The sequence below is a fragment of the Schistocerca serialis genome, chromosome 5 (genome assembly GCF_023864345.2).
Source record: "Schistocerca serialis cubense isolate TAMUIC-IGC-003099 chromosome 5, iqSchSeri2.2, whole genome shotgun sequence".
In the NCBI taxonomy this organism is placed as follows: Eukaryota; Metazoa; Arthropoda; class Insecta; order Orthoptera; family Acrididae; genus Schistocerca; species Schistocerca serialis.
Window position 1 is genome coordinate 628808896 of NC_064642.1, and position 22417 is coordinate 628831312.

The 22417-nt window shown below is 40.2% G+C and overlaps 1 protein-coding gene across 2 annotated transcripts in view; it reads left to right on the forward strand.

Moving 5' to 3' along the window:
- The first annotated feature begins 224 nt into the window (after nt 1-224).
- Nucleotides 225-22417, forward strand: part of LOC126481125 (cell division cycle protein 16 homolog) — a 206922-nt gene continuing 184729 nt past the window's right edge. Inside the window, exons 1-2 of one of the 2 annotated variants that reach the window (XM_050104663.1) lie at nt 225-632; nt 10802-10954. In XM_050104663.1, coding sequence (XP_049960620.1) covers nt 555-632; nt 10802-10954 — 231 coding nt within the window. In that variant the 5' untranslated portion in view covers nt 225-554. The remainder of the gene's footprint in view (nt 633-10801; nt 10955-22417) is intronic. The other variant, XM_050104664.1, reaches the window with a different exon arrangement.

Sequence of the window (22417 nt, forward strand, 5' to 3'; positions counted from 1 at the left end):
ATCCGCAGTTTCCTACGGAAACAAAGTGCAATAATCAGATAGGGATTGTTAAGATGTAGAAGCTCAAATCTTCCACTATATCGTGAGTGAGAACGTCGAAAATGGGTAACTTTCGATGTCTGCAGACGACGACACCGTCAAAACTTTACCTTGACGTGATGTGACGGTTTGCGTGAACACTTCCAATCTTAAAATCACTGTCGAATGTTTTGAATTACGTAATCTGAAGGCCAGAGTTGAACGGCCTTTATTTAGTATTTAGCGCAGCTTTGATTGTATTACCAGCTGGATGACGCCATGACTCCCCCTTTTCCCTCCCAAAATGATTTTCGTTGTTGCCATATTGAAAATAATGACACTATAATAATGTAAGATTCTTGTGCAAACGACAGATTGTAACGCCACTTCATACTGTCACGACCAAGGAAATTTGATCACCACCGTTTTGTTTTCCTTCCTTCTATAATTGTAACATCGTTGGATTGTTATTTTCAAACACCAAAGTGATCGCAGGTGCCGCAATAATTTGAAAGCTTGTTTATTGTTTAGGAAATATGGCCAATAAGGAAGAAAGTGAAGTAAATGTAAACATTGAAAAATATCGGAGGCTGGTGAAACACTACATTGACTTGGTAAGACTGTGATTTTAAGGTGGATTATTTTCTCGTATATATACATGTTAAGTGCATGAATGACAGATTTAAGTTTTTTAAAGTGTTATTTGAAAGCTTCATTGTCACTTTGTAGGTCACTGGAATGAGATGTAGGTTATTATATGTCTGGAAGAACGAATGGAACGGCCACTACAATAGTACGGATGCGAAGTGTGGATAAATGTCTGAAAAGTCAGAGCTACCTAGATATAATTTTTTGTGGTTATTGATTCTAGAATTCGATGTTGGAATAATGTATTGTCATGTAGCTACTCAAGTTTTGTCCATTGGGTAATTCGTACATAAGATTTACGATAAATCTTATGATTTGGACTGGGTGATCAATTCTAAGATTTGTGATTGTTTCAACATAAAGATTCTGGAGCGGAAAAAAAATGTTGTCAAGCCTGAGAACAATTTTAAATTTGTATTTTAAAATGCAAATCTGTCAGACATTTGAGTAGATTGCCAATCTTCTACAGATGTTATTTTACTGTTTTTGTACTTAAGTTAGATTCACTGGGGTATAGTGGACCGTCGACATCAGTGTTAATACTATTTTCGTGCTTATGTTTGTTGCACTCTGACTGATATAGGCTGTACTGTTGTCGAAAAGTTTGACCACTAAGTAAATGTACTTGCAGGCTGTGATCGATATTGCCAATTGTTTATACGTGCACCTGCAATCCGTGTTTTACCACCTCTCCATGCTCAATTTCAATTACTTGCTGTTATGCAGTGAACACATTTTGCTTAATTGAGGAGTTACATTATGATAAACCATTATACAACCTGACCTAGATAGATGAAAGTATTTCATTACTTTGTGTGGCCATGAAGTTGTTAATTAATTAGCGCCAGAAATGAATGGACGAAAATGTTATACGAAGTGTATTATTTGTTTTTTTCCAGTTCAAGTTTTCAAATGCTAAGGACTTTGCATTGTGTCTGATAATGAGTTTGTTGTATGTCATACACCTTCCACTGATTTACTTGCAACCAGAAAAGGGCCAAGCTGTGCTGTGAGCGTGTGTACTAACTTTGAATCAGGAGTGTATTCAATAGCATGAAGTCGCCAGTGTTGAATGATGTTTTCATTTTGCTGATTAGTTTCAGTTTCAATTTCACAAAACATTAAGTGGTTATTACCAATACCTAACTGTGTTACTTCTGCTTCTGTAGAAGTTGCTTGCCCTGTGAGAGGTAGACATTGGTTGTTACTTCTGACTTATTAATCGCACAAACAAACGTGACACTGGGTGCGGTGACTGATGGGACCGACTGTAAAAGGGAAATGCCTTTACGGTTGCTCCCATCAGCCACAGCCCCGAGTGTCAACTTTGTTTGTGTGATTAATACTCTTCACTTCATGGCATCTTATGTACTAGGTAGAGGCCATTTAATTGTGCCTACAACAGTCCTGACTAAAAATTGCAAGTAGCTTTGGGCACACTGTATAAATTTCTGACTGTAAAGCAGTCCTTTTGAAATGAAAACTGCTATTCGCTAAGTACCCCATTATTTCAAATGTGGGTGACAACTAGGTGAACATTGCCTTTTAAACATTGTAAAAAAATGTCAGTGGGATAGGCTGCATAGTATTTATAAATGCCTGTGGAATCACCTGTCGATGTAGACATCTAAGAAGGGAATATTTTAATGTCTTACAAAATGCATTGAATTAATATTGTATTATTTATGCAACTAAGAACAACTATTATGTTGAATAGATGAGTGACACCATAGACGCTCTCACTTCTGAGGGTCTTGATAATTTTCCTTTTATGTATGGATTGGGGGACAAGGTTACATTTTGTTAAATTTTCTCTGCACCATTCTTTGTAGTACCGTTTTCCTTTTCATCTGAACTGCCTCCATAAATTTTCTCATCTGTGTCTTTTGTACCATCACCATCCTCTCCTATTTGTCTTCTGTCACTATATTCTATTGGTATTGTTGTCTGATCTGCAGACTTAAGGTGTGATGTGCATATCCCTGGATTTTCCCCTGCTTTTCTTAAGCTGTTAATAGTCCTGTTATAATGAAAAATGTGCTTCTGGATCATTATTCTTGCTTTTTTGTGACTACCCTTTGGACAGTGAAGGCATGATCCAAGTTTCTCTTTTGGCTTTCTGATATTATATCTAATAATTTGTTATTTTGAGAATGTGTTTCAAAATTTGTTTCACATATTGTTAAGAAGTGTGTTGCGTTAGACCTGTGGAGTTGACTGAAGTATTTGGTACCAGCCATTTGATTTGAACTGAGTTGTAATGATGTTGTGTGTGCTGTCTAGTTTGTGAATGAGAGTGCAGTTTGAAACAGGTGATTTGCTTTAGGTTTCTTGTGGTGGTTGTGCAACACAGTGGATCTGACAGTGACCTTTAGCATTGGAAGTTTACATAGAATGTGTGTGGCATGCTGGGCACCATATCTTTTGTGTTGAAGTGTGGTATTGTGATAAAATATTTAAACCTTGTAAGTGTGGGACGGGGATGAAAGTAGTTTGTATTGACGGTTCCTATACCTGCAATGATTTATAGTGCTCAGAGCCATTTTGAACCTGCAATGATTTTATATGGCAGTGTTGGGAGGACAGTTTGTGGCTTTCGATTTGGTGGGGCTACGGGGTTTGACTGATGGTCTGTGATATCAAAAATAGAAAATCCATGATGGACTCTAACAATATTATGAAAAGGAAAGTTGTTACTCACTATATAGCAGAGATGCTGAGTCGCAGATAGGCACAACAAAAAGACTGTCACAAATAAGCTTTCGGCCAGTAAGTTCTTCATCAAAAATAGACCAAACACACAAATGCAACTCACAAGCACATGACAGCAGTCTGTGGCAGCTGAAGCCACACGGCGAGCAGCAGCAGCAGTACATGATGATGGCGAGTGGCTGGGGGTAAGGAGGAGGCTTGGCTTGGGAGTGGGAGGGATAGTGGAGTAGGGGTGGTGGACAGTGAAGTGCTGCTGGGGAATGCACAGGGACGAGATGGAGAGAGGGTAGAGCAGCTATGTGCAGTTGGGAGCTTAGACACAGGGAGGGGAGAGGAGGGGAGAAGGGGGGTGGCGGAAAAGGGGAGAAGTAAAAAGACTGGGTGTGATGGTGGAATGAGGGCTGTGTAGTGCTGGAATGGGAACAGGGAAGGAACTGAACAGGTGAGGACAATGACTAATGAAGGTTGAGGCCAGGAGGGTTACGTGAACGTAGGATATATTGCAGGGAAGGTTCCCACCCGAGCAGTTCGGAAAAGCTGGTGTTGGTGGGAAGGACCCATATGGCACAGGCTGTGAAGCATCCTTTGAAATGAAAGATGTTGTGTTGGGCAGTGTGCTCAGCAACAGGGTGGTCCACTTGTTTCTTGGCCACAGTTTGTCAGTGGACATTCATGTGGACAGACAGCTTGCTGGTCATTATGCCCACATAGAATGCAGCACAGTGGTTGCAGCTAATTTTGTAGATCACATGACTGGTTTCTCAGGTAGCCCTGCCTTCGATGGGATAGGTGATGTCTCTGACCAGATTGGATTAGGTGGCGGTGAGAGGATGTATGGAACAGGTCTTGCATCTAAGTCTATTACAGGTATATGACCCATTAGGTAAGGAGCTGGGAGCAGGGGTTGTGTAGGAGTGGATGAGTATATTATGTAGGTTTTGTGGATGGCGGAATACTACTGTGAGAGGAGTGGGAAGAATAGTGGGCAGGACATTTCTCATTTCAGCCCATGATGAGAGGTAGTCAAAACCCTGACGGAGGATGTAATTTAGTTGCTCCAGTCCTCGGTGGTACTGGGTTACGAGGGGACTTCAACAGTGAATCATTGATATTGTAGTCAGAGGATTCTACTTTTTTTTTTTTTTTTTTCATTTTGTGAAGTGTAAGATTTTACATTTCTGAACATTTAAGGTAAGTTGCCAAAATCTGAATCACGATGAAATCTTATCAAGACCTGATTGAATATTTATGCAGCTTCTTTCAGCTAGTACTTCATTGTAGATAACTGCAAGGTCATTAATATACAACATGTAAGGCAAGAATCCCAACTCACTTCCCAGGGGTACACCCGAAGTTACTTCTACATCTGACGATTAACCTCCATTCAAGGTAATATGTTGTGTCCTTGCTACCAAAAAGTCCTCTATCCAATTGCAGTTTTACTTGATATCGTACTTTTGACAATAAGCGTAGGTGCGGTACTGAGTCAACTGCTGTTTGGAAATCAAGAAATAAGGCATCTGTCTGCTTGCTTTGATGCAATGCTATCAGTATGTCATGTGAGAAAAGTGTGAGTTAGATTTCAAATGATCAGTGTTTTCGAAATCCATGCTGTTTGCCATTCAGGAGGTCATTCTGTTCAAGATACCTCATTGTATTAGAGCTCAGAACATGTTCTAAGATTCTACAACAAATCGATGTCAGGAATATTGGATGGTAGCTTTGTGGATCACTTTTACTCCCTCTCTTCCAGACGACTGTGACCTGTGCCCTTTTCCAAGAACTAGGCACAGTTTTTTGTTCGAGGGCTCTATGATATAATATAGTTAGAAGAAGGGCTAACTCAACCCCAAATTCAATATAGAATCTGACATGGATTCTATCAGAGCCTAGAGCTTTGTTCATGTTTAACGATTTCAACTGTTTCTCAGCTCCGCTGTACTAATGTGTATTTTGTTATTCTTTTCAGTTGTATGATGAATTGGGGCAAATCTCCAGGGTTTTCCTTTGTAAAAGAACATTTGGAAACAATTAAGCGTTTCAACTTTTGCCTTGCTACCCTCAATTTCAGTTCCTGCCTCATTCATTAGGGGCTGGACACTAAAGTTGGTCCATTAGCAGCCTTTACATATGACCAGAATTTCTTGGGGTACTGTGGCAGATCACTTGACAGTATTCTGCTGTGACAGTTATTGAAGGCATCACTCATTTCTCTCTTGATAGCCAAACACGTTTCATTCAGCATCTCTCTGTCTATAGCCCTATACTTCATTTTACGTATCTATGGAGTAGTATCTGTTTCTTTAGAAGTTTCTTTACAGTGACTGTATACCATGGAAGTTCTTTCCCATTATGAACTGCTATAGTGGGTACATAATTATCTACCCGGTGCGTGATTAGCTGTTCTTTTATTTATGCTCAGTAAACCAGATTACTTTACGTGTATATCTTTTTGCTTGTTCTAGTTGTCTTTTGTTCTTTGGTAATCATTGTTGTCACAACCGTGTCAGGATCACTGATATCAGTTTCACTGTGGACATTTTCAAACAGGTCAGGTCTGTTCATTGCCATTAGTAGATCCAATGTATTTCCATCATGATTGTGCTTCCAAACTATCTGTTCTAGGCATTTAGTAAATGCCACATTCAAGAAACAAACGAAATTGGTCCCAGTAGTACTCTGTGCAAAAACCATGATTAATTTTAATGTGTTGTAATTATAAAAATGAACAAACATAATTGTAATAGAAGGAAACATTCCACGTGGGAAAAATTATATATAAAATCAAAGATGAGGTGACTTACCGAACGAAAGCGCTGGCAGGTCGATAGACACACAAACAAACACAAACATACACACAAAATTCAAGCTTTCGCAACAAACTGTTGCCTCATCAGGAAAGAGGGAAGGAGTGGGGAAGACGAATGGAAGTGGGTTTTAAGGGAGAGGGTAAGGAGTCATTCCAATCCCGGGAGCGGAAAGACCTCTTTCCTCATTACCTTAGCCAGCTTCATCCTGACCCACAACTTCTTCACTTTTGAAGGCCAGACATACCAACAATTAAAGGGAACAGCCATGGGTACCAGGATGGCCCCCTCGTACGCCAACCTATTCATGGGTCGCTTAGAGGAAGCCTTCTTGATTACCCAAGTCTGCCAACCCAAAGTTTGGTACAGATTTATTGATGACATCTTCATGATCTGGACTCACAGTGAAGAAGAACTTCTGAATTTCCTCTCCAACCTCAACTCCTTTGGTTCCATCAGATTTACCTGGTCCTACTCCAAATCCCATGCCACTTTCCTTGACGTTGACCTCCACCTGTCCAATGGCCAACTTCACACGTCTGTCCACATCAAACCCACCAACAAGCAACAGTACCTCCATTATGACAGCTGCCACCCATTCCACATCAAACGGTCCCTTCCCTACAGCCTAGGTCTTCGTGGCAAACGAATCTGCTCCAGTCCGGAATCCCTGAATCATTACACCAACAACCTGAGAACAGCTTTCGCATCCCGCAACTACCCTCCCGACCTGGTACAGAAGCAAATAACCAGAGCCACTTCCTCATCCCCTCAAACCCAGAATCCCCCACAGAAGAACCACAAAAGTGCCCCACTTGTGACAGGATACTTTCTGGGACTGGACCAGACTCTGAATGTGGCTCTCCAGCAGGGATACGACTTCCTCAAATCCTGCCCTGAAATGAGATCCATCCTTCATGAAATCCTCCCCACTTCGCCAAGAGTGTCTTACCGTCGTCCACCTAACCTTCGTAACCTGTTAGTTCATCCCTATAAAATCCCCAAACCACCTTCCCTACCCTCTGGCTCATATCCTTGTAACCGCCCCCGATGCAAAACCTGTCCCATGCACCCTCCCACCACCACCTACTCCAGTCCTGTAACCCGGAAGGTGTACACGATCAAAGGCAGAGCCACGTGTGAAAGCACCCACGTGATTTACCAACTGACCTGCCTACACTGTGATGCATTCTATGTGGGAATGACCAGCAACAAACTGTCCATTCACATGAATGGACACAGGCAGACAGTGTTTGTTGGTAATGAGGATCACCCTGTGGCTAAACATGCCTTGGTGCACAGCCAGCACATCTTGGCACAGTGTTACACCGTCCGGGTTATCTGGATACTTCCCACCAACACCAACCTATCCGAACTCCGGAGATGGGAACTTGCCCTTCAGTATATCCTCTCTTCTCGTCATCTGCCAGGCCTCAATCTCCGCTAATTTCAAGTTGCTGCCACTCATACCTCACCTGTCTTTCAACAACTTCTTTGCCTCTACACTTCTGCCTCGACTGACATCTCTGCCCAAACTCTTTGTCTTTAAATATGTCTGCTTGTGTCTGTATGTGTGGATGGATATGTGCGTGTGTGCGATTGTGTACCTGTCCTTTTTTCCCCCTAAGGTAAGTCTTTCCGCTCCCGGGATTGGAATGACTCCTTACCCTCTCCCTTAAAACCCACTTCCTTTCGTCTTCCCCTCTCCTTCCCTCTTTCCTGATGAGGCAACAGTTTGTTGCGAAAGCTTGAATTTTGTGTGTATGTTTGTGTTTGTTTGTGTGTCTATCGACCTGCCAGCGCTTTCGTTCGGTAAGTCGCCTCATCTTTGTTTTTATATATAACAAACATAATTGGATACAATTGACACAGAGGGAGAAGGTTATATACTTTGAAAATAGTAGTTTTGAAAACAAGGAAGGTATATATGTCCTATGTGCTTATATGGTCGTATTGGCCCTAGTGGTACTAGAAGGGTTAAGTATATATTATGTACTACAGAAATTTCCTGTCTCCAACTGAGGCTTGTAGTTCAGACTCTTAGATTTGTAGTTCAACAATTACCAAGAAATTCACGGAACCACATTCTGTGTATGATTCATTATTTCAATTAATTTTTGTGTAATTATATAGAACAGTTCCATTAATTCCTGATATAATTACACATTATAACACTTATGCATGTCTCGGATTTGTATAAATATGGTGAATAACTCTTGTCCTTATCATATCAGGTCTGATTATATCTAATTAAATGTACGAGGAAGTGCTTAAAAGTAATGCATCCAAATTTTTAATGTGAAATCTCTTAAAGCTTGTTAAATAAAATAAGCTTTATTAATATTCGACATCTTTATTCTTCATATGAGAACTCTTAAAGCATTTTAAATAAAACAAAGTTTATTAAAATTCTGTACCTCATTCTTCATGTCTACATATTGATTTCTCAACATTTTTACCCCAGTGATAACGCATTTCTCCCAATGAGAAATCAGTTTGTTGATACCATCAGTATAAAATGTTTGACTTTGTTGACATAGCCAGTACCGCACCTCTGCTTCCACTACATCACTATCAAAGCGAAGCCTTGAATGTGTGCTTTAAGTTTTGGAAACAAATGAAATTTGGATGGGACCAACTTGGGACTGTATGTAGGATGATCAATGACACTGAACCCAAGGCACTGGATTGTTGCAGATGTCTCACATTACTGATGACGATACAGTAATCGCCAAACACAGCTTCCATTCTTTCTATAGATTTCAATTGGCACGTTTTCTGTGGTTAGAAACTAGATTACAACTCACTGCTTCTCATGCACCAATATAGTTATGTTGTACACTGCCGTGATCATGCTACAATTTGGAGCGTAAGAGGGTTGCAGCTTGTCTCAGTAAACAGGAAAGTCACCCAAGTAATATGCATGACATGTTATACCTCAACCATTATTGAGAACAGAATACAAAATTCAGAGGCATTACTTTTCAGTACGCTCTTGTACATCAGTAAGCCACAATGTACTTGCAGCAGTCAACTGATGTGTAATTTCTGGGAAAACGGAAAAGCAGCAAGTGAAACATATAAAAATGTAATTAATGCAGCAAACTTGCTCTTTAACATAGCTGTAAATCACTGAGTATGTGAATAATTAATGACATTAGTGCTTTAGAAAATATTAAGTAATAAGATTTTCATCATAATCTCTTCAGGTGATGGACTGCAGAATTATTTTAGGTTGATTTGCCATGCTTTTTTGATGCAGAACATTGCTGTGTATATCTCTCTGAATTTCTTTTTAATTCCATAATTTTGCTCTTGGCTGTGTGGGTCCAAAGAAAATGCATTTCATCAACCATGATTTTAAATTTTGTAAGTACATTCCTGCACCATTGTGTTTTTTTATTCCTTTCATTTCTTTTGTTAAACCTGTGTATTCCAAGAACAGCATTCCATATACCAGGCTGTCCCTATATGAATTGGAAGCACAAAATACTGTTTCAGTTCTGCAGCACATCAGGAATTGACTTTCTTAAAATGTGATAATATTTTCTCAATTTTTTTGTTTGATAGCAAATGCTTTTCTAATCTTAAATAATAATTTAACCATTCTCATAGAGATTTTGTCCAAGATGTTTCTCAGTTCTTCAGCTTCACAATTCAAATGTTATATTGCTACTGGCTATTGTTCTTACATTTCTGAAGTTTATCCAAACTCTATTCTTTTTATTTACAGGAGTATAATTGTCTCTTGCTGTTTTTTTGTTGCAACAAAATGGTTTCGCTGCAATTACCTTAATGTACTCCTATGGAAATAATTTGTGATTGACCCAATACTATGGCAGAGGGCAGTGTTGCTGGCATGCAGCCAGAAAAGCTTCACAAGCTGTTGCATGTAACTGCAAAATAGGTAACATAGTGAGCATGTGGCACTCGAGAAATAACTGATTGAGTGCCAGATGGCCACTACCACTCAACTTGCTGCAAGGCTGATCAGAAAGTTACTTTAATCAGATTATAGAAAGGGTAGTGTCATGTGGGGACATAGGGGAGAGGGGCCTTCTGCTTCCACTACTGGCAGATCATTATAAAACCAAATAATTACAAAATTTCTAATATGGTCGTTGGGGTACTGTGTAACTAACTTTTTCATACTCCGAGAATCATAAATTTCTACCCTCTCTTGTTAGCCAGAGAGAGATGACTTAAAGCAGTTTCAGACAATGCCACAAGTACGGTAACACGATAATTTCATAAGTACAGATCATTGTGAATCAGACATTGTGGATAAGACAAAACAAAAAGCAGTCTGTAGTTCCATTCATTGTGATCTTTTGCTGTTTGGATGTGCTTCAGGAAGTCAGAGAATTGATTGGTCTGTTTTTCCTAGAATGTTTGGTTTGGTTTGTGGGGTGCTCAACTGCACTGTCATCAGCACTTCGTGGAATGATTTTGAACATTCATATGTATTTAATTTTATTTAGAGGTTCCAGAACTTTTACTCAACTTTCAGGTGCATTAGAAAACCAAGATGATACTGAAACTGTCCTCTTGTTTTATATGTTATGTGTGACATTTTCATGAAATTTTGTATTGATTCATATTTCTATTGCTTACAGAGGTTATATTCTTCAGCTTTATTTTGGGCAGACAAAGTTGTTTCCTTAAGCAGTGAAGATCCAGAAGACATATACTGGTTAGCCCAATGCATGTATTTGTTGAAGCAGTATCACCGAGCAGCTGAGCTAATTATGAATCGAGGTCTGGAGAAGGTAATTGTAATTGCAGTGTGATATTTTATTTCTCTGATGTACATAAGAACACATTTGCATACCATTTGTGATTTTCAAAATTCTTGTGGTCATTGTGTGTATTGCAATCATAATTAGTGCAACTGAGGACATTTTCAGTTGTTCCCTCTTTTCTTTCAATTTCCCCACTTTATTTTTGACTGCATTTAGTTTTTCAACATTTCCAAGTAGCAATGTACTTGAATAGTTTTATTTCATATTGTCGCAGAATAAGCTGAATAGCACTGTGGTGTAGTGGTTATGATACTAAACTGTTGCATGGAGGGTCGTGAGTTCAAAACTCACCTGGACTGTACAGTTTTAATTTCTATTTCGGTTCGAGTACATTCTAGAAGTATCCACAAATGTCAAGCATCGTTGTTCTGGAATGTTCTGTAGCTGTATATATAATGTACATGTTCTGGCCGGAGGCAGTTCGCTCCGCACTCTTGTATGTGCAAGTGCAGTAAAAACTTCAGTAAGTGAAGTCAGTGTTCATCATTCATCTAATTACACCGTCTTCTGTGTGATATTATTCTGGTGGAAGCGCTGGGTATTGGAACTTGTGATAGCACACATTATCAATGACACAGTGGTTCCCATCAGGCCATGACTGAGCCGCCGTTTTCATGGTGAAAAACCCGAGTTCGAGCCATATTCAACAGATTGCAATCTACTGGAGACAGAAGAAGAAGAGGACGTTACGATGACAGCAGCGGTGTGCCACCACATCAGACATCCTTCCAGGTTCTCTGGTGACGATGGCCAAGATCCAAACAAGTGGCTGAAGAAGATATATGAGCGTATAGCTAAATTTAACAAATGGGATGACACTGTGTGTTTGGCTAACGCATTTTTCTATTTGTACGGCACTGCCAAGCAATGGTATGAGAACAATGAGAAGTTCACAAGCTGGGAAGTATTCCAGGCGGAACTGCACAAGTATTTTGGCGCCACACGACGACAGAAGTGCAAGGCTGAAGGTAAATTAAAGTGCAGGGCACAGCGTCCTGGGGAAACTACAGCATCCTACATTCAAGACGTCTTGGAGCTGTGCAAAATAGTGGATCCTAGAATGAAGGGGGAAGACAAGGTTTCACATCTCATGAAGGGTGTTGCTGAGGACATGTATCAAGCCCTACTCCTGAAGGAAGTTTTGACAGCAGATGACTTCATAAAATGTTTTCAGTATATCAAGACAATGCATCAAAAAAGAATACACGCAAGAAGTTTGAATGACTTCCAAACATTGCATCGATGTCTGTGATGGAGGAAGAATTGATTTCACAAGTGTTCTTCGTCAGATAGTGAGACAGGAAGTTCAGAAGGCACTTGGATTACACGGTGACCAAAAAACCGAGACGCTTTAAGAGGTCATAAGGGAGGAAATCAAACAGACATTGAACCCAGTCTCTCGTCCTTCATCTCCCTTTAAAATGGTGAAAAAGTTGAGACCCAGGCGAAGTTACGTTCCTACAATGCCCCGTGAGGAACCTGTTTGGGCACCAAGGAAGACTGATGTCTAGAGGACCCAGGATAACCAACCAGTGCGTTTCCACTGTGGACGACCGGAACATGTGGTGCACTGTTGTCGAGAAATTCAGCGGTTATTTGATGACGTCCTCACCAGACGACAGCAAACCGATCTTAGCCGACGCCAACTCCAGGACGATGAAGATGAACAAAAAGATGTGGGTGCAGGACGACATAGGTCACCATCGCTGTATGCCAGCTGCTGGAGAGGATGCTCCCCAACATGCCGAGCAAGGTCTCCATCACCGTTTAGAAGCTCCAGCCAATCACCTAGCCACCGCAACCTGGAAAACTAAAGGGTGCGACCCTCCTTGGAGGTGAGGCCGCCGAAGAGAAAAATCCTCTGCAGTCGATCACTACAAAAGTGATAGGGCACTACATCGATATCCCCATGGCTGGCCGAACAGCCCAAGCTCTTGTGGACTCTGGAGCATCGTATTCAGTCATTTCGGAGAAGCACCGTCGCCAGTTGCGGAAAACTGTATTCGTCAACAGCAAAACATCTCTGCTGAAGGTGGCTGATGGGAAATATGTAAAACCTACAGGAAGATGTACCAGTCTTGTGGGTATAAGTGGCCATACACAGCCCTTAGAATTCATCGTCTTACAAGAGTGTAGAGATGATGTCATTCTTGGAACGGACTTTTTGAAAGCTTCTCAGGCAATTATAGATTGTGGTTGCTCGAAGAGTATGCCAGATGAGATGCGATACTGTGGACAGGAAGATGCACATTTTAGTGTGTGGAGACTGTGTGTGCTGGATGAAGTGATCATTCCTGCAGTCAGCACTAGAAAGGTACCTGTCACGTGTCATGCCATGCATCAACCTTTGGATCTTGTAGTGGAATGTAAGAGAAGTATACCACTGATGAATAACTTGGTCATCCCAGCCTCTGTCGTCTCGTTTAAGAATGGATTTGGTGAGTTGTGAATAGTTAACTGTTGCTGAGAACCGCAGATCCTTCCAAGATGCAGAGCGTAGCAAACGCTGAGCTGTTAATTGAAGAACAGCTGAGTGTCATAGGAACCTCCCATGCCAAGTCTGTGGGCGAAATTAGTGCTACCACTACTAGACACGGTCTTCTAGCTCAACTATCACCAGATCTCACTAAGGAACAACAGGAGAAGCTACTTGCCATACTTCAAGAGTTTTCTGAATGCTTCAATCCACAGATGAAGAGCAAATTACGCAAATCGACAGTGAAGCACCGGATTAGCATTGGAGATCATCAACCAATAAGCCAGAGAGTATAACATGTGTCAGCAACAGAAAAGTCAAATAATTCGCGAGGAGGTAGAGGAAATGATGAAGAATGTCATCATTCAGCCTTCGCAGAGCCCATGGTCGTCATCAGAGGCCCTTGTTAGGAAGAAAGATGGCAGTTGGCACCTTTGTGTTGATTACAGGAAGCTTAATAAGATAACTAAAATGGACGTTTACCCTTTCCCACGAATTGACGATACACTAGATTGTCTGAAGGGGGCTAAGTTTTTCTCAACCACTGACATGTACTCGGGATACTGACAAATCAAAGTAGATGTGGCTAATCGTGAGAAAACTGTATTCCTCACCCCTGAGGGTCTGTATGAGTTTAATGTAATGCTGTTGGTTTGTGTAATGCACCAGCAACTTTTGAATGGATGATGGATAATCTTCTAAGTCACCTGAAGTGGACAATGTGTCTTTGTTATTGAGATGACATTATAGTGTTCTCAGAGACATTTGAGGAGCACATAAAAAGACTGAGGGCCGTTCTTAAGTGTGTCCAACAAGGCGGACTGAAACTTAATCCAAGAAAGTGTCTCTTTGGAGCAAAAGAAATCAAAATACTTGGACACCTCGTGTCAAACGAAGGTGTGCGACCAGACCCAGAAAAGGAGAGATCTATAACGTAATTTTCTATTCCTAAAAGTATTAGAGATGTGAGAAGCTTCCTCGGATTATGTTCTTATTACTGTCATTTTATCAAAGACTTTTGTATCAAAGCCAGGCCACTCCAAGAGTTGTTAAAACCTGATGCTAAATTTATCTGGGGTGGTGCTCAACAAGATTCTTTTGATGTCTTGTGAAAAGCTGTGATGACTGACCCTGTCTTTGGCCTGTGTGATGAGAGAGCACCTACACAACTACACACAGATGCCAGTGAGTATGGGATCGGTGCTGTTCTAGTGCAAATTTGGGATGGGAAAGAGAAAGTTATAACCTATGCTTCTAGGACACTTACAAAAGCTGAGAGAAACTACTCAACTACAGAAAGAGAATGTCTTGCTGTGATCTGGGCCATGTGCAAATTTTGACAGTATCTCTATGGAAGGCCATTCACAGTTGTTACAGACCATCATTCACTTTGTTGGCTGACAGGTCTTAAGGATCCAACAGGACGACTCGCTAGGTGGGCACTACATCTTCAGGAGTATGACATTACCGTAGTGTACAAAAGTGGAAGAAAACACTAAGATGCTGACTGTCTCTCAAGAAACCCTGTTCAAGACCATCAAGACTTTGATGAAGATAGTGACTGCCTCTCTACTCCCCAGGATCTCTCTACTGAGCAGAAGGACGCCAAGATATCTCAAATTATGCTTGCCTTAATAGGGTCAGAGGATGTGAAAGGACAATTTAAGATAGTTAATGGATTACTTTGCAAGAAAAACTTTTATCCGTTTGGAAAGAGGTGGCTATCAGTGATTTCTAAACACATGCGCTTAGATGTTCTACAGAAATTCCGTGACACACCCGATTCCGGACATTTAGGATTTATTAAGACATACAATAGAATCCGAAAGAGACTTTTCTGGCCAGGTTTATTTAGGAGTGTCCGTCACTGTGTGTCACACTGTCGAGAGTGACAGAGGAGAAAGGCAGTCCCTCAGAAATCACCTGGCCGACTGATACCAATTCCACCAGCCGAAAGGCCTTTCCAGTGTGTTGGGATTGACCTCCTCGGACGATTTCCAACATCTGCTAGTAGCAATAGATGGATTATTGTTTGCGCTGATTATCTGACACACTATGCCATTACAAAAGCTGTGATAACAGCTGAAGCATTTGAGGTAGCCAAATTCATCGTGGAAGACATTACGGATAAGGTCGTTAATTACGGATCGAGGGAAAGTTTTTCAATTGAATCTTGTGACAGAGATAAACTGTTGGTTTAACATTACTCCTCGTCCTTCGAATGAAGCCCTACAAGGATTCTGCAACCCAGGGTAAATTTGAAGCTCCAGCGACAGGCAACAAGTGGAATGGTGATGAAGAGCGTAGCGGCAAAAAAAGTTCTAAGATCACTGCCAGGGCGAGCACCAGTCATCGGGAGTCGGAGTATGCAGGACCATGACTCGTTCCCAGACTAGGAGGCTGTAACACTGAGATGCTGTTCTCTTAAGGAGGGAGCAATGTCGCAAAAGAAGCTGAGCAGCACTAGGATGTAATGGTTATGGTAATAAACTGTTGCATGGAGGGTCGTGAGTTCAAAACTCACCTGGACTGTACAATTTTAATTTCTGTATTCGGTTCGAGTACATTCTAGAAGTATCCACAAATGTCCAACATCATTGTACTGGAATGTTCTGTAGCTGTATATATGCTGTATGTGTTCTGACTGGAGGCAGTTCACTCCACACACTTGGATGTGCACGTGCTGAATAAACCGTCATTAAGTGAAGTTAGTGTTCGTCATTCATCTAATTACATTGTCTTCTGAGTGGCAATATGTTGTTGCACAGAGACTACTGTAGAATAGGCGGAAAACAAATCATAGAGCTGTAGTTAGAGAGATGCTGAATGAAACACATTTGGTCGTCAAGAGAGCAGTTTGTGAAGCCCTAAGTGATTACCGTAGCAGAACATTATCAAATGATCTGTCACAAAACCCAAAATTCTGGTTATATGTAAAGGCTGTTAGTGGCTCCAAAGTTAGTGTGTAGTCATTCGCGAATGGGACAGGAATTGAAATTGAGGATAGCCAAGCTAAAGCTGAAATACTTAACTCTGTGTTCAAATGCTTCTTTGCAAAGGAAAGGCCAGGAGAATTGCCCCAGTTTAAGCCTCGTTCTACTGAAAAGATGAGTGAAATAAATGTTAGTGTCAGCGGTGTTGAGAAACAACTGAAACTGTTATAATTGAACAAAGTTCCAGGGTATGTTGGTATCCCTATCGGATGGTATACTGAATTTGCGGCTGAGCTAGCCACTCCTCTTACAAAACTCTTAATGTAGATCCCTTGAACAAAAAATCGTGCCCAGTAGTTGAGAGAAAACATAGATCACACCTGTTTACGAGAAGGGTAGTAGGACTGATCCACAACATCAATTTGTTATAGAATCTTACAACATACTTCTTCTTCTTCTTCTTCTTCTTCTTCTTCTTCCTGGTTGGCTCTACAGTCCTTGAAGAACCTTGGCCTCCTGTATCACCTGCCTCCATTCTTCTCTGTCCATTGCCTTCCTTCTCCAATTTCTTATTCCCATCGCATTTAGATCTTATTCCGTATCGTCCAGCCACCTTTTCCTGGGTCTACCTCTTCTTCTCCTGTCAGTTTTTCCCATGAAAACTTCCCATGACATCCCGAGTTTCTAGCATTCTCTGTACATGTCCTGCCCATCTTATTCTTCCCTGCTTAATTTCAACAACAATATCCATCTGTGCAAAAAGTGTTTGTAGTTCTACATTTGTCCTTACTCTCCAGCCATCTTCCTCTCTCACTACTCCAAAAATCCTTCTCAGTATCTTTCTTTCCCATCTCAATAACCAGTTCTCCTCATTTAATGTCAATACCCAGATTTCTGATCCACATATTATTATAGGTCTTAATATGGTCATGTATATTTTGATTTTTGTGTTCCTACGAACATTCCTGAAATTAAATACATTCTACAAGGCAAAATAGCAATGATTTCCACTTGCTATCCTATCTTGAATTTCTACTGCTACTTTATTGTCCTCCGTTATTACAGAACCTTGATATTTAAATGTTTTCACTCTATCATATTCTTTCCCATTCATTACTATTGAATTCTTTTGTCCACTTATATTGGGCTCCCCAATCACCATATACTTTGTTTTGTTTATATTTACTTCTACTTCTCTTACTGCTTCCTCTAACATATCGTAGTTCCCCTTTAGTGCTCTTAATTACCTTGCCATTAATGCTACGTCATCTGCATACACTACCACTTGAAATTACCAATTAAGTATTGTTCCTCCTGGGTTTTTTGGCATTTGCCGCATCATCTTTTCTAAAACTAAATTAAGTAACATTGTAGAGATCACATCTCCCTGTCGTAGCCCCCTCTGTACTTGGAATTCACCAGACAGTTCTTGCTCTTTTCTTACTTTACACACTGTTGCTTTCATTGTCATTTCTGTTAAATTGACCAGTTTTAGTGGGATTCTAAATTCTTTCATGATCTGTACAATTTTCTTCCAGTGTAGGCTGTCGTATGCTTGCTTAAAATCAATGTACAACTGATGTAATTGGCTGTCATACTCATAAAACTTCTCTAGCACTTGTCTTGTTAAAAATACCTGATCCATCATGGATCTGTTCCTCCTAAATCCAGCCTGATAGTCCCTCAATATCCATTCTATCATCCCTTCAAGTCTGGAGGCTAAAATTTTACTAAATATCTTATATGTTATGTTCAAGAGAGTGATTCCACGATAATTGCTACATTCTGACTTGTCACATTTTTTATGTAATAGGCGGATAATTACCATGTTCCAATCCTTAGGCATTACCTCCTTTATCCATATTTCCTTTATCAATTCATGGACTGCCTCCTCCATTTCCTTTCAGCCATATTTTAATAATTCGGCCTCTATGCCATCTTCTCCTGCTGCTTTATTATTTTTTAGGCTCATGATAGCATTCTTCACTTCCTCTAGCTCTGGCACTACTTCCTCTTCCCGATCCTCCACATCTAACTCTGATTCCAATTCTGAGTCTTGTTCCCTTTCATTCTCAATCACGGTTCCTTCTTCTTTATCCCCTTCTTTCCCGTCAAGCTATTCGGTAAAATACTTTTGCCACCTTTCTAGGACTTTACTTTTATCTTCAATTAGATTTCCGTCCTTATCCTTATAGAAAACTGCTTCAGGTTGGAAACCTTTCTTCAGATCTCCTGTTCTTTCATAAAACCTTCTGCTCTCCCCGTCCAGCTGCCCTATCCTTCTCCTTTCATGCTACTTTTTCTTTACCCTACAAAGCTCATCCACTCTTTTCCTCTTTTCTCTGTATTTTCTGCCTCTAACCTCATGTTCTTTGGCAACATTCTCTGTCTCGCTTAATTTCTCTTGTGCATTACTGTTAAGCATTCCTCGCCGAACCACTTAACCACCCTTTTGCGTTGTTCTCTCCCCAGTATCTCTTCTGCAGCTAAGCTAATGGCAGTTTTCAACGACTCCCATTTAGTTTCCACATTATCTTCATTCCCTGTGTTTCTCCCTGCTTCCAGTATCTCTTCTAGTTTCTTCCTATATTCTTCCTGTATTTCCTTCGTTTGAAATATTTGTATATTGTGTTTAATTCTTATCTTATTCCTTTGGTTTCTTACCAAATCTATTTTCTGCGTATATCTAATTCATACTAGGTAGAGGTCTGTGTCTCCATCTGCCCCTCTGCAGCTGCTAACTTCCATAATATCTGATGCATGTCTTTTGTCTATGAGTACTTGATCTATTTGGTTTCTTGTGTTTCCATCTGGTGATAACCATGTACATTTCTTAATATCTTTCCTTGGTGATAGGTGCTTTTTATTATCATGTTCTTCCCACCGGTGAAGTCTGTCAGTCTGAGCCCATTATCATTACTGTCATTGTGTAGGCTTTCCTTTTCTATTAATGTCTATATACCTCTTCTTTCCTTATTTTTGCATTTAGGTCTCCAAGTATTATTTTGACATTGTGCCTTTGAATTTTACCAATTTCTTCTTCCAATTTGGCAGAAAATATGTCCTTGCATCTTCATTTGCTTCCTCCGTAGGGGTGTAGACACTCACTATTGTATCATTAAAAAATTTTGCCCTTATCCTTAGAGAGCACATTCTGTCACTTATTGCCGTAAAACCAATTTCATTAGCCTTCATAGACCTATGTAGAAGGAAACCAGTGCCATAAAGGCCTGTATGTCCACTTCTATACATCATTAAATGTTCCCCCCGATGCTATCATTCCTTGCTCTTTCCATCTAGTTTCTTGTATTGCTTGATACTTATCTAGTTCATTCCTAATTTCTTGTAGCTTGCCAGGTCTCTTGAGTGTCCTCACATTCCAGGTGGCTATCCGTATATCCGTGTTCCTTCTCTTTAACTGTTTTTCTAGCCAGGCCGTCAACAGGCAATCCTTTCTGTTCTGGGGCATATGTATAGTATCCACAACATACCCTGAGTTCAAATATAATTAGGTATCTCAAACAGATTGATCTCATCCACATCAACCAGAATGGACCCCAAAGACTTTGATCATGTGAAACCCAACTCGCACTTTCCTCACATGACATACTGAAAGGCAGTCAGGTAGATGCAGTATTTCTTGATTTCCGAAAAGCATTTGACTCAGTACCACACTGAGCTCATTGTCAAAAGTACAGTCATGAAATTTGTGACTGAATTGAGGATTTATTTGGTAGGGAGGGCACAGTACATTATCTTGGATGGGGAGTCATCGTCATATGTAGAAATAACTTTGGATATGCTCCAGGGAAGCTTGTTGGGGCTCATGATATTTACACTATATATTAATGATCTTGTGGACAATATTAATACTGTAATAATCTCAGACTTTTTGCAGATGACACAGTTATCTATAGTGTAATACTGTTTGGAAGAACCTGCATAAATAATCATTTAGATCTCAATAAGATTTCAAAGTGGTACAGAGATTGACATCTTGCTTTAAATATTCATACAGCTAAAACTGTGCACTTAAAAAATGAAACAAGTAGTATCCTATGACTATAAGATCAATGAGTCACTGTTGGAATTGGCTAACTCCTACAAATACCTGGATGAGATCACAACCCCAGGATGGAAGCAAAACTTTGGGCCCCAGTCCATCATAGTTAAAAATATCTTGGCTGATGCCTAACTTTAATCTGGCCTCTGTAGTAATAATGTGTAATAATGTATGTTAAAAATGGTCATTGATGTAATTGTACATTAAGCTATGGATCGATACCTTAAGAAGTTGAGATTATCTTTGCCTTGTCATCATGTTTATCTGTGCATTATCGTCTTTGGGAATCAGTAATGTACTTGAAAATGGGCTTATAACCCGAAACCTAGGTTGTGCAATAACATTAATTATAAATTGTGTAACAAGGCTAAAAAACAGTGTATGTTTAGTTAGAAAAAATTGAAATGAAGTCCCATGCTTCTTGACAGAGCATAGTGGAGGTGGTTTACCATTGCCGTCCTCCGACTGTAATGGGGATGAATGATTATGATGAAGACGACACAGCAACACCCAGTCATCTCAGGGCAGGTGAAAGTCCCTGACCCCGCCGGGAATCGAACCCGGGACCCTGTGCTTGGGAAGCAAGAACACTACTGCAAGACAACAAGCTGTGGACTTTGTATAATTAATTGTTTCAGTATTATTTGTCATAATGTAAGCATTATGTGTCACTGCCAAGACATGACACATATGGTTCTATAGGCCGAATAAAATTATTCGATAGTTGATGTCTGTCACTTGCGCTATAGTGTTGCCATATTGTCTGCCGGCTACTGCTCAGTTATAGGTGACACGCAAACACGATGGGTCGCTTCGCAAATGCTCTTAATGTGTAATGCGGAGCAGTGTTGGAAGTGGCCGCCGTAAGGTATGTCCGAATGCAAGATTCTCAGATGACAACTGATTTTAAGTGACCAATGACTGAACTGTGGTGGACAATGCTTTTTGTAGCCACAAAGTTACACTCATGCCCTAATTTAACTCACAACCTCATGATGTGCAATGTATCCTACAAAACGATGGTCAACAATGTGTGGTGGAACTAAAATCACGATTGCTTTGTTCATGGTGATTAAAGCTAACCTCTACAAGCAAACTCAAGACATTAAAAATGCAGGTTCAGTGCCAAAAGCAAAATTTAGTTTGTTGCTATCATTGGTTTCCTGAAACTGTCTTCACACTGGCTGCACAAGCTGTTGTTTTGAGCAGTCATTGTTGGCACTTGGATGCAGATTATAGGCGGCACATACAGCTGTCAAACAAAAAAGAATAGGACAAAGAAAATAAGAGTAAATAAAGAATATAATACAATGATGAAAATGATGCTGCAAAGAATTAGAAATAAAAAATATCATTTAAACCAATTAATTGAATAAAAATAAGAATCAGATTCCTTTTATCATATTTAGAAATAAATTTTTTTTTGCTGCATTTGATGATATTGAAACCTCATCATTCTACAAGTGGGTTTCATACGCTAACCATTGCCCTACCCCACAACATTGTATTAAATAGTTAAATATGACTGTGGTGACCCAGTCCCAATGATGGATTGCAGCTTTCCAAAATTAGGTTTCATGCAATGTCGTACAAAGCTTATCTCATGTAAGCTGATCTCTGTAATTATGGTAAATGTATATGTGACACTGAATTGTTGCTTGTGTGGAAGTATGCAGTAGTGTTTGGTTAGTGTTACTTATGAAATGTGTGTTTCACTAGCGTAGTCTCATTAGTGTTGTTACACATGAGAGAAATGATGAGTCAAGATCAACACACATCCAAGAAAGAATGTCAGACAAGGAATTGGAAGTGAACTGACCAATTGTTGTGGCAATCTGGCTGCAGCAAATGGTTCAGGCATGACATCGAGTGCTCTGATTGGAGGAAACTAACTCCAACGCGTGAAGTGTCAACAATCAATTATTTTAATCAGACTATAATTACTAGCCTCATATTAT